At 36.6% G+C, this 12,556-nt stretch overlaps 2 protein-coding genes across 2 annotated transcripts; one reads left to right on the forward strand and one right to left on the reverse strand.

Annotated features, from left to right (window-relative positions):
• Nucleotides 1–1,084: 1,084 nt before the first annotated feature.
• LOC101963827 (olfactory receptor 5B3) lies at nucleotides 1,085–2,029 on the forward strand. The gene has a single exon (XM_013361252.3). The coding sequence runs from the start codon at nucleotides 1,088–1,090 to the stop codon at nucleotides 2,027–2,029; it is 942 nt and encodes a 313-aa protein (XP_013216706.2). The 5' UTR covers nucleotides 1,085–1,087.
• A 1,343-nt stretch (nucleotides 2,030–3,372) lies between these two features.
• LOC106145081 (olfactory receptor 5B3) lies at nucleotides 3,373–9,472 on the reverse strand. The gene is made up of 2 exons (XM_013361253.2): nucleotides 8,570–9,472; nucleotides 3,373–3,417 (listed from the first exon to the last, which is right to left on the reverse strand). The coding sequence occupies exons 1-2, from the start codon at nucleotides 9,470–9,472 to the stop codon at nucleotides 3,373–3,375; spliced, it is 948 nt and encodes a 315-aa protein (XP_013216707.1).
• Nucleotides 9,473–12,556: the final 3,084 nt, after the last annotated feature.

The following is a 12,556-nucleotide window of genomic DNA, read 5'->3' on the forward strand; positions in this document are numbered from 1 at the left end:
TGTGATATGCGTCTCTCCCAGGGACCTGAGCTCTGTGCCTGCTACTTTTGAGAATATGATTTTTCCCAGAAATGAATCTGCTCCCACTTCCACAGTTATCCAACTGCATCTACTATGCAAAGAGATGTGCTACAGTAGCTTAGAAGGAAAACTTCTCTTCAAGCTAATAAATAGTTAATGCTTAAAACCGCACCATCCATGTGAACATTTGCAGACAAGCTGCTGAGAGAGCCAGGCAATTTTACCATTCAATCCAGACCTCGTTAATTCATTGAGGACACTATTGTCATTGAAAAAGGGGTCATTTCAACTCTTCTGAATTTTTATTTTATTTATTTTGTTTAACCTCCAACAAGAGGAAAATGGAATTACCATCTAATCAACCATTTTCTTATTCACTGTGAAACCAAATGCTGAGTTTGAACCAAAGGAGATAATGAGTCATTTTAAGCTCAGTTAAACACAGTTTTATTTAAACTCACTTTAGAACTTTGGATTTAGAAACCATTTATTATGCGTTGAAGGGTTGGTATGTGTCCATAGCTGAGATCATCAATTATATTTTTGCAAATAGGAAATAACTTAATTTCTTCTGCTGTATAATTTATATGAATGTGACAACCAACCAAACTCATAATATTTTAATATCATCCTGCTGGGACTAACCAAGAAGAGAAGAGTGAGAACACACATCTCAAATGTCTACAGCAGTTCTTGAGGTGAGCAACATGGAAGTCTTAGCTTTTACTGAGCTCAAGAGAAGTTGATTCATAAATAGATATATCCAGGCAAGTCATCTTTATCACTTTAAGTTGTATATGACTTAACAAATGTTTAAGATTTTAACATTGTGCACATGATCCAACAAATTCCTGAGATTCATAGTATGCAGCACTGTAATATAATTAATGCATTCAATTTTATTATGAAGTCCATATTTTTTCTGGACAATCTTGAAATACTAGTTTTTTTCTACAGTACCAGAATAATTCTTACACTATAATTTCCAATTTCATTTAATTTATTTTTCTTATTTTCCTTCTTTTCTAGTGGTTACAAGGCATGCAGTTACTCTGAGATAACACTGATGGAGAACAAGACAGAAGTGACACACTTCATCCTGCTGGGACTAACCAATGACCCAGGTCTGCAGCTTCCCCTCTTTGTGACTTTCCTCTTTATCTACTCCATCACTCTGGCTGGGAACCTGGGGATGATCCTGTTGATTGTCTTGGACTCCCGTCTCCACACTCCCATGTACTTTTACCTGGGTAACTTATCTCTAGTGGATTGTTGTTACTCCTCAGCTGTCACTCCCACAGTCATGGCTGGGCTCCTTCTAGGAGACAAGGTCATCTCCTACAATGCTTGTGCTGCTCAGATGTTTCTCTTTGCAGTCTTTGCTACTGTGGAAAATTGTCTCTTGGCCTCAATGGCCTATGACCGCTATGCAGCCGTGTGTAAGCCCCTGCACTACACCACCACCATGACAAGTGTGTGTACTTGGCTGATTTCAGGCTCTTATGTCATTGGTTTCCTAAATGCCTCCATCTACACTGGAGACACATTCAGTCTCACCTTCTGCAAGTCCAATGTGGTCCACCATTTTTTTTGTGACATTCCAGCAGTCATGGTTCTCTCTTGCTCTGATAGACATGTGAATGAGCTGCTTCTAGTGTACATTGTGAGTTTCAACATCATTTTTGCTCTTCTGGTAATCTGGATATCTTACACGCTCATTTTTATCAGCATCTTAAAGATGCACTCAGCTTCAGGGCATCGGAAGGCTATATCCACCTGTGCCTCCCACTTCACTGCTGTCTCCATTTTCTATGGGACGGTTATCTTCATGTATTTACAGCCCAGCTCTAGTCACTCCATGGACACTGATAAAATTGCATCTGTATTCTATACTATGGTCATCCCCATGCTCAACCCTGTGGTCTACAGCCTGAGGAACAAGGAGGTCAAAAGTGCTTTCTTAAAGCTCAAAAATTCATTAATTTTTTGGAATCAAAATAATCTTTAGGATTTTGATTTTACCCTTGTGATATGATATGCACTATTCCTGGATTCATCTCTATCAAATCTTCATGTACTGAGTTACACTGAGATTACACTAAAGTTACACTCTTGTCGTGATACCCTTACTTCTGTAAACCTTTATTTCCTGGGGAAAAGAAAATATTATACCCAGAAATAAATGCCTGAGTGAGAATGACTAAATTATCTTGGGAACTTCTTGTCAAAATCCTCATTAAGGATTTTTATGTATTCACTCATTTCACATGTAAACTTTGTACCACATGTTAACACACACGTGTGTAGAGCAAGTGCAGAAAATAGCCCATAAACAGAAAACAATGGAGCAGGTGTCTTATGCTAACACTCACATAAGGGTGTGGTGGATTTGTCCGAATTAAATGTAATGTAACTGTGGAGGTTAGTTTTATGTGTTGATTCGACTGGATTCCCAGATAGCTGGGAAAATACTTTTCCTTTTATGTTGGTGAGTGTGTTTCTGATAGAGTCTAGTATTTAAAACAGTGGATGTCGGTAAAAAGATCTGTCCTCATTAATGTACGTGTCTATCATCCAATCCAACGAGGGCTCACCCAAATAGAACAAAAGAGTAGAGGAAGGGCATGTTCTCCCCACTTCTCCCTATTTCCCTCTCTCTCTTTTAATTGAGACACCCATCTTCTCTCGATCTATGATCTCTCTACTGATCTGTTCCTGAATCTTGGGCCTTACGTCTTCAAGAGCAGCATCAGCCACTTTACCTCTCTTAGAGCTTTGAACTCAGAGTGGAATAACCACTTGCTTTCCTTTGTCTCCAGCTTACATATAGCACATTAAGGAACCTTACAGCCTCTACAATTACAGAAGGCAATACCCATAATAAATTTCCTCTTATGTGAAAAATCATATATATTATATACATTATATAATCAAAGGATATATATGTATATATCTCCTCTGGAGAAACCTAAAACACTCAAGTTTAAAAAACCTAATATAATATATTGTTTGGGTATTATAATACAAATTTTGGCTGATATTTTTCTAATTTTTCACTGTCATTCTAATAGTTCTATTTCAAGAAGAAAAATATGCTGTATAACTAAATGTATGCACTTTTATTAGCACAGTTTAGCAAGAGACGCAAAAATGGTGGCATCCCATATGAATTCATATTTCTCTTTGACTAAGTCCTTCTCACAAGCAAGATGGCCATATTTTAATTTTCGAAAGGATAAAATAGACAATAAGAAAGTTCAGGAGAAATTAAAGTATATTTAATATACTGATGTATTACTACAAACTTTCAGAGTATTTAAAAATTAAAGTTTGTAGTGGCATTGTATTACCTCAAACTTTCAGACTACTAAGTGAGCATTTTGCTTTTTGCAAATTCTTTGAGATTGTTAATTGTTAAATCGGACCATTCATTTTTATTTCAGTTGAGTTGTGTTCTCTCTTATCACAACTCCAAGCATGCTCCTGCCCGAGGGCCTTTGAGAGTCGTGTTCCCTGAGGCAATGCCCTCCCTCCATTCAGGTCTTTGCTTCAATGTCACTCTGTCATGGAGTCCTTCCCTGACCACCTGCATGAAATAGTCGCTCTTCACTCACCACGTAAGATGATCCCTCCTCCTATGTCTTCATAGTTCTTATCAACCTTCTCCCAGTATATATTTGTTCAGCTATATCTTATTTATCTCCCCCAACTAGAATGTGAACTCTGAGAAGAGTGACTTTGTTATGCTCTCGTGATCATTGTCACCTGCATAAATGTTTCACAGTCGATTCTAATAAATATTTATTAAATGAATGAATAAAATCATCGAGTTATGAGTTAATTGTACTGAGTTTAATATTTTGAAGCTTTGAGTCTTTTTTTAGGATATGAATCCTGCATAATGAAAACCTTCTAGATCAACATTCAGTGCATTTGAAGAGGCACAGCTAATTTTCTGTTTTGCTGGAAAAACAATATTTTTCTGCATTGCCACTCAATCTCACACTCCTTATTTATAGGAAAAATGCCTCCCTTAAATCCCAACGTCAAGTCAGTCATTCCAAACCTCTTATAATGTTTAATAGGAAGTGTTGTCTCATTAAGAGACAAGCGATACGTTATAGAAGTATTATTTTATAATCATAAAACACATGAAATATAAGTTAGAGTATTCTTATCTGATTATGTTTGAACAATTATTATTCATACACAAATTATATGATAAATGGAAATGATCCTAAATTCTATGTAGAATATAAACTTGATAATATTTGCCATTAGAAAAAAATAAAGTACATTCAACATTTTAATAGAAAGTACAACCTTCTCATTTCAATCTTCAGGGAGCTGAATAGTATGTAAAACCTATACACAGGAAAACATGTCCATGTGTAATTTGCAACTCCTATAATTAGGAGGCCTCCGCATTATTTCATTTGTAGTTTTAGATCAAATGTACTGCAATGGTCTTGCTGTTCCTTGTGCAGCTGTGTAATATCAAACAAGTATTCACTTCTCTTCTATAGTCCCAGTTCTAGGGGAATCACTCCTAATTATCATTATACAATTAAATAACCCTTATCATTGTAAGGGTTATTTAATTGTATAATTTCAGAGGATTTATGGAAAATTATGAGAGACTGTGTAATGCTGCCATATGACACTGTGGCAGCACAATGATGAATCCCAAAGAGATCCAAGTCCCAATTCTGAAACTTTCAGTGTTCCTCTATGTGGCTCTGAAGGACTCTGTAGATGTGAGCAAGTTAAGGACTTGAAGAATAAGAGTTGAGGAAAATCTTTAGGGTAAAGGAGGAATCAGGAGGAGGGAGCATGGGAAGGAGTAGGAAGATACTGGAGAGGAGATTGGCCAAATTATGTTTCTCTGTATGTACAAAGACACTACTATGAAACTCACCATTCTGTATAACTAATGCACACCAATAAAAAGAAATTTTTAAAAAAGAATATGACGTGAGTCCTAAAAATATAGAGAAAAAAAGGTAGGGGGGAATCCCACGAAAATAGAAGACAGATCAGTGGAATGGAGGAAGGGGATTGAAGAGGAGGGAGAAGGGATGGGAAAGGAGAGCAATGGTGGAATGAAACTGACCAAACTACCGTGTGTGTGTGTGTGTGTGTGTGTGTGTGTGTGTGTGTGTGTGAGTGAACATATCACAGTGAGTTTCCCCTTTGTGTATATCTATAATGTGCTAATTTTAAAGAGCTATGAATACACAGAAGAAAGACCAGTAGAATGAGGAAAGGGAGCAAGTGAGGGAGGAGAAGAGGGAAAGAGGATGTACTGGGAATTGAAATGGTGCGCATGATGTTTCATGCTTGTATAATTATGTCAAAATGAACCTCAATGTTATGTGTAATTATAATGCACTAATAAAAATGAAAAAAATTTCTTGTATCCTTATAAAATACAGTTGGAAACATTTAACCATAGGCAAAACAAGATTCCACAAAGTCACCAGGGTGACAAACTGAAGCCATGTGACCAGCGGGCATGGAATTCCACAACCCATGGAGGATGGAAGAGGCAAGAAACGCAGCGTCCCCTGGAGCCCATGAAGGGACCATGGCTCTGAGAGACCATTGATTCTGCTCGTGGAGATGATTTGACACTTCTAGTTTCCTTAACTGTGGAAGAAAAAAATATGTGCTGTTGTAAACCTCCACATTTCAGTACTTTGCTAACAGCAGTCACTGGAATTAATACAAATCCTCACCAGGTGTTTTCCATGTAATAATTTTTATTACTATGGCACATTTGCTTGGGGTAATTCACCAGGAAAGTCCTGGAATTTCATTTGTTGGGAAGTTATTTGTGATTGATTCACTCTCTACACTTATAGATATATTCAGATTTCCTTTTTCTCTAGAGTTGGTTTTTAGTAGTGTGTATTCCAGGAATTTGAATTTTATCTGTTATCCTGTTTGATGGTATGCCGCTATATATAATATTTTGTCATATTATTCTTATTTTTATAAGGGTAGACATGATATCCTTGCTTTCACTTATTAATTTAATAATTTGAGTTTTCTCTTTTCTTTTCATAGTCTGTAGAGTTTTGTCATTTTGAATAATCTTTCCAAATAATCAATTTTTTTTGTTTTGTTGATTTTTATTATTATTTTGTTACATTTTGTTTTGTTTATTCAGCTTTAATCATAGTTTCTTATTTGCGCTCCTTTCAGATTCTGTTTTCACAGTTAATCCTTAAAGTTTTGAGTTAGCTTAAACACTTGAGATTTTTTTTTTTAAATTTTTGTCACTTAGAGTTATAAATTTCCTATGACCACTGTGTCTGCTTCCTATCACAAACTGGGATGTGTTGTTTTTACAAATTCGTTTTTCTATAACTATTTTTACATTTCTTTTGATGTATTTTTTACCCAATGATTATAGATGAGTTTGTTCTTCACTTTTATGTGAATATTTAATATTTTCCTTGTTATTTATTTCTAGTGCGGTTGCATTGTGATTGGTGAAGCTATTTTATCTGAGTTAAATCTTTAAAGCTTATTCAGACTTGGTTTTCAGCCTAATATAGGGTGTGTCAGACTGACTGATTCATAGGCAATTTGGAATTCCACTGCTCTTGGGAACAGTACTCTGTATATATCTGTCTGTATGGCTTAGATTGTGGGTTTTCTCACATCCTCTGCTTCTTATTGATTATCTCTAGCCATTATATTCATTATTGAAATGAGGTACTGAGGTTTTCAGCCCTCATTGCAGAAACATTTAGTTTTGTTGTCAACATTTGCTTTTATATTCTGGGCCTCTGTTGTGTGTGTGTGTGTGTATACACATTTTTATATATACACATTTATATATTATCTACATTCACTTTCCTAGTTAATTGTCCCTGTTATCAATATACGATATCTTATTTCACTCTTCTAAAAACAATTTTTGACTGCCAGTCTATTCTATTATTAGTATCATCATACTAAAAAGAAACCTGTTTTGGTTTCCATTAGTATGGTATATATATTTTTCCTTCCTTTTACTTTCAGTTTCTTTCAACGTAAACGGGTGTTTCTAGGCATTATTCAGGTTAATTCTATTTGTCTTATAAATTCTTTCAAATCTTTTTTAATTGGTGAGTTTACACTTAAGCTCCTAATGAAAATGAAGCATTTACATCTCCATTTTGGTATTTGGTGTATATACAAGTGTGTTCACGTGCACACATGTGTACAGAGGCAAAGAGGTAAGAATGGGGAGAGAGAGAATTAAAAACAGGGGAAAAAAGCAGAGAGAGGGGTTTGTCATTGGGAATTGACAAATTCTGGAGGTGAGCAAGTCCAAATCAGTAAGCTTGGAGAGTTAACAAAGGCTGAAGAATTGAAGGCTGACTTTCAATGTGAGGCAGAGATGTAGGAAAGCACATGATTCCATCCATTCAAAGGTTAGGATGGATCACCATTAATTTTTTCATTGCCTGGTGGTTCAGAGGCATGAGGAACACAAAGTGATTAAGCAGCAATTTTAACTTCCAGTTCAATAGAATCACTCTCATATCTCCTGGAGGAAGATTTCTCACTCCCATTCATGTCACTTCCACTTTTACCTATTTCTGGACCTATGAATCTTGGTGATGGGTGAAACAAAAGCATTTGTTGATAACAATTCTGAGCATATTGGGTAAGAAGAATACATCTGGAATAAAGGAGATCCCTTAGGACTTCTCTCAGTATAAATGTGCCTTGTGATTAAGTATAAAGGAAAATTATAACAATTCAATTAAAGCAGAACAACTAATATCCCAGTTCCTTCAGAAATGAAGTTTTGGATATTCCCACCAAATAAGAACATGACCAGCTGACATGCTTGTTAAAGCTAAAGGCAATAACAGAATGATTAGCAGAAGAAGGCAGCTATGAATACCAGTTCTGACTACATCACCATTAAAGAAATTAAAATTGCTATTGTCATGAATATCTCTTCTTTATTTTGTTATTGATATATGTGTGCTTGCCTCCTTATATAATCTATTTCTTCCCTACATAATCCCATTATCATGAAACACAAGATGTGTTGCCTTAGATCATGCTATTTGGATATCTCAATGCAGTAAAGTTGAACACATGAAATTCACCACCACAAAGAGCCACATTACATGTAATTCTGGTAAATCATCTACATCCATGGGTACCTGTCATCATGGGATGCCTGCATGCATTTCTTCTATTTATGGGCCTATTAGAGCTCATATTATGTACATTTGCATTTGAATGTGGTAGAAAGAAACCACATGTAAAATGAGTGGATGCATTAATATCTTAATGGGGTTTTGGCAAGCTGGTCCTAAGATATTGTAACCATTCTCCTTTAGGTACTAATTTTAAGAAATAATACTTGCAGATCTAAAGATATCATTTTAAGAACTTAGCTTCAGTGTGGTCCATAAAAATGTCTACATACATGGAAAAGAGCTAAGTGAAATAAATCCAGGAATCATGCATCCACAAAGTAAAGACAAAAATTCTAAAGATTATTTTTCTTCCAACAAATAAAAATATCTTTGACCTTTAGGAATGCACTCTTGACCTCCTTGTTCCTCAGGCTGTAGACCACAGGGTTCAGCATGGGGATAACCATGGTGTAGAACACAGATGCAATTTTGTCTGTGTCCATGGAGTGACTGGAGCTGGGCTGTAAGTACATGAAGATACTTGTCCCATAGAAAATGGAGACTGCAGTGAAGTGGGAGGCACAGGTGGACATAGCCTTCCTATGTCCTGAGCCTGAGCGCATCTTTAAGATGGTGACAAAAATGAATATGTAGGATATCCAGATAACTAGGAGCGCAAAAAAGATACAGAAACTCACAATATAAATAAGAACCAGTTCACTAATGTGTCTGTCAGAGCAAGAGAGAACCATGACGGCCGGAATATCACAGAAAAAATGGTGGATCACATGGGACAAACAGAAAGACAGACTGAATGTGTCTCCAATATGGATGGAGGCATTTAGGAAACCAATCACATAGGAGCCTGTGACCAGACTTGCACACACACTTCCTGTCATGATACTGGTGTAATGCAGGGGCTTGCACACTGCTGCATAGCGATCATAGGCCATTGAGGCCAACAGGTAGTTTTCCACAGTAACCAGAGCTGCAAAAAAGTACATCTGAGCAGCACAAGCATTGTAGGAGATGACCTGGTGTCCTATCAAGAGCCCAGCCATGACTGTGGGAGTGACAGACGAAGAGGAACAAAAGTCCACCAGAGACAGGTTGCCCAGGAAAAAGTACATGGGAGTGTGGAGACGGGAGTCCAGGACAATCAACAGGATCATCCCCAGGTTCCCAACCAGAGTGATGGTGTAGATGAGGAGGAAGGTCACAAAGAGGGGAAGCTGCAGACCTGGGTCATTGGTCAGTCCCAGCAGGATGAAGTGGGTCACTTCTGTCCTGTTCTCCATCAATGTTTTCTGAGAATCCTACATGGTCTGTAACAACATCGGCAACAAAGAACAGAATGATAAATAATTTGAATCAGAACTGGAAAGTATAGTAACAACATGTAACTATACTTTACAATTCTGCCAGTATAGCAATAGCCTGTACTTGGAATATTTCCAGAAAAGCATGTTCTTGAAAAACCATGAATGCATTACTTGCATGCCGGGTACCATACCTTGAATCTGTAGAATCTTAATTATGTATGTAATTTTGAAATTTTATCACTTGTGGACAATTTATTTTTTATGAAAATTATTTGTATGACTCTATGGGCCAGTTCACTACTGATGACCTAGTAGAAGCTGACTCTTCCTTGTTGCCCACCTGCCTGGAACAGCTGTAGGCCCTGTGGGTGTGTATCCACTGTCTCCTCTCAACAACATTATGAGTTCAATTGGCCGTTACTTCAAGTATATAGTGAACTACAAGAGAAATTTAGTCGTACTTGCCCAAGTGTTAATGACAACCTCAGCCCTGGACCCATGCCAATCTTTAACACATGTTGATTCATTCTTAAGTCTAAGGGTCTCATTTAATTTTACATAAAATTGTTTTTAAATAAATTCATAATTACTCATTGTTCATTTTGTTTCTAACTAGGATTCATGGTGAATTTGAAAATGACTGAATAGGTGGAAAACTCATCTTGCTCATTGTATGTTTGCCTTTCATCAGTGCTAAAACAAACACAATCTGGAAGAGTGAAATGATCCTTCTTTCAACCACATATGGGTACTGACTAACTTTGCAAACTCTGAGTTGCACTGTGACCTTTCCCCCACAATCTCATGCTTACTATCACCCAGCACATCTACACAAGGTGACAAACCATGTGCCTAAAAATACAAACTTTTAATCAAGCTGAAGATGAGTTTTACCTCTTGAATCAATGTAGCACATTTGTATGCATTGTCCACGTGCTGGGATCATGGGATGGGGGAGCAAGTTCAATGGGCAGATGCAATTCTGTGTGAAGGCAGGTCATCTATCATAGCAGGCACAAAGCTTAGATCTTGGAAGAGATGCATATCAAACCTGCCATTACTGCACAGCAGACACTAGTCCTAACCTACCTCCCCAAGACATCCCACTTTCATCTTCAAAGTGAAGTCAGAAAAGAGATCTATGCTCAGGTATTATTTTGAAAGTTAAATAAGGAAGTACATTAAAAATAATAGAATGCTGGGTATTAAGCCTAGCCTCCTGAGTGCCAGCTATTCTGTTGTTAGGATGGGATTATGGTCCATGTTGATTTGATCAAGGTGAATGCTGACATCCAGGGCTTTGGCTGTAGTAACTTTATAGTCTTGAAGCTTCCCTCTTCCCTCCCCAACTTGCCTTTTCCCCTGCATTAGGTCCACTCACATTTCCTGTGATTTCCAGTGTCCTCTGTCTTTACCTTAAACAAATGATTGTTGCTCCTGCAATTCCATGTGAGCTATTCATTAAAAAAAAAAAATCTTCCTTAAAATCTGTGTTTTTACTTGAGTAAAGATCCATTTTTCTTATATTCATTCTTTCTCTTGTCACTTTCATAGCCAAGTCACAGAGCTCAAGGGTTGAAAGATCTATTTATGGGCTGTTTTGAGCTCAAAGACCTATTGTGGTGGCAGGATCTATATTTATTTAAATGCTTCATTGTATAGCAACAGTATTTCAAACTTCTTCATTCACTTTGTTCTGCCTAGGCTGGCTTTGAATTTCGGTGCTTAATGTTCCATCTTCCTTAGTCTCCAGATGAACAGGGACTCTAGGAATGTGACACTGCACCTCTCTCTTTCTTATTTGAATGCAGCCTTGGGAAGCATTTGTATCCAAAATTAACTACTATTCTTTCCCATCTTCCTGCTAGACCTTTGGCATTTCCAATTTTTGAGCTCACCCTTATGAAGTCATTATTTTGGCCAACCTTTAATTTACTAGAACATTTTTAGCAAATATTAAATTTTACAACCAATGATAATGGCTTTGTGTATGAATGTGCATGTGTGTGTGCGTGTGTGTGTGTGTGTGTGTGTGTGCATGTAAGGATTATTATTATTTATTCTGTATTTTTATTCTTACATTACAATGAAGTAAATCCAGGGTGTATGCAGTTATCTGATCTTCAAAAACATTATATAGCTAATAACGAGAAAGACTAAAAATTCACAATTTAAAGCCATCTTCAACCTAATTAAAAAATGAATACTTTTAGTTACAGCATCATAAACACTAGACGTATCTAGTATTATATGTAGTAATAATCTATATAGTAATAATTTATGTGAGACTATAGGGAAAATTATAATGCATTCAGAGCATGTCAATTCATTTAGGGCTCTTGTAATTTAATAAAGGATCATTTCACTATCTGGTTTTGTTGTTGATGATTTTTGTTTGTTTGTTTCTTTATCTTTAGTAATAGGTAAATATATAGAGAAAAGATGGCATCAACAGGTAACCAATCAACGTGCAACATGTCTTACTTTTTTGTCCATATTTTTGGAGAAATAGCACTGCTAAATTCCTCATGAAAAAAAGTGTTGACATTCACACAACAGGCTCACTTCCACTTTTAAGAGCAGCATTGAAAACAGCTCTTTCTCTTTAAAAACAGCTCACAGTAAGTACAACTGAACCTCTGCTTTTGCCTGAACTGTGCTTCTCTCTAATAATGTTCATGGAATATGGACTCTTACCATATTATTGGAAGAGAAAGAAGAGTCAATTCAGAACATTCAGTCTGAAATCATGGGCTTTCATGAGTGCATCAGAGGAGATCCCAGGAAGTGATCAAAAGTTTGCAAAATCTCTACAAAATAACATCAGCATGTATCAACTTCTGAGTCTTCCATGGATTCTTTGTGTTGTGGAAGAGTAACTTACTTCCTCCTTATTTGCAAAGCAAACATGGTAAGATTACATCTCTCACATAATGTTGTGTCTGAATATGGCAAACACAGGAAGTCTAGTGAATACTTTGTGAAAAGCTTATTACTTCAAAGTCAATCAATGAAATTTTTAAATTTGAGTCTTTTTGGCTGTGGTTCGAAGGCTCATAG

Source organism: Ictidomys tridecemlineatus, chromosome 4, assembly GCF_052094955.1.
Source record: "Ictidomys tridecemlineatus isolate mIctTri1 chromosome 4, mIctTri1.hap1, whole genome shotgun sequence".
Lineage (NCBI taxonomy): Eukaryota > Metazoa > Chordata > Mammalia > Rodentia > Sciuridae > Ictidomys > Ictidomys tridecemlineatus.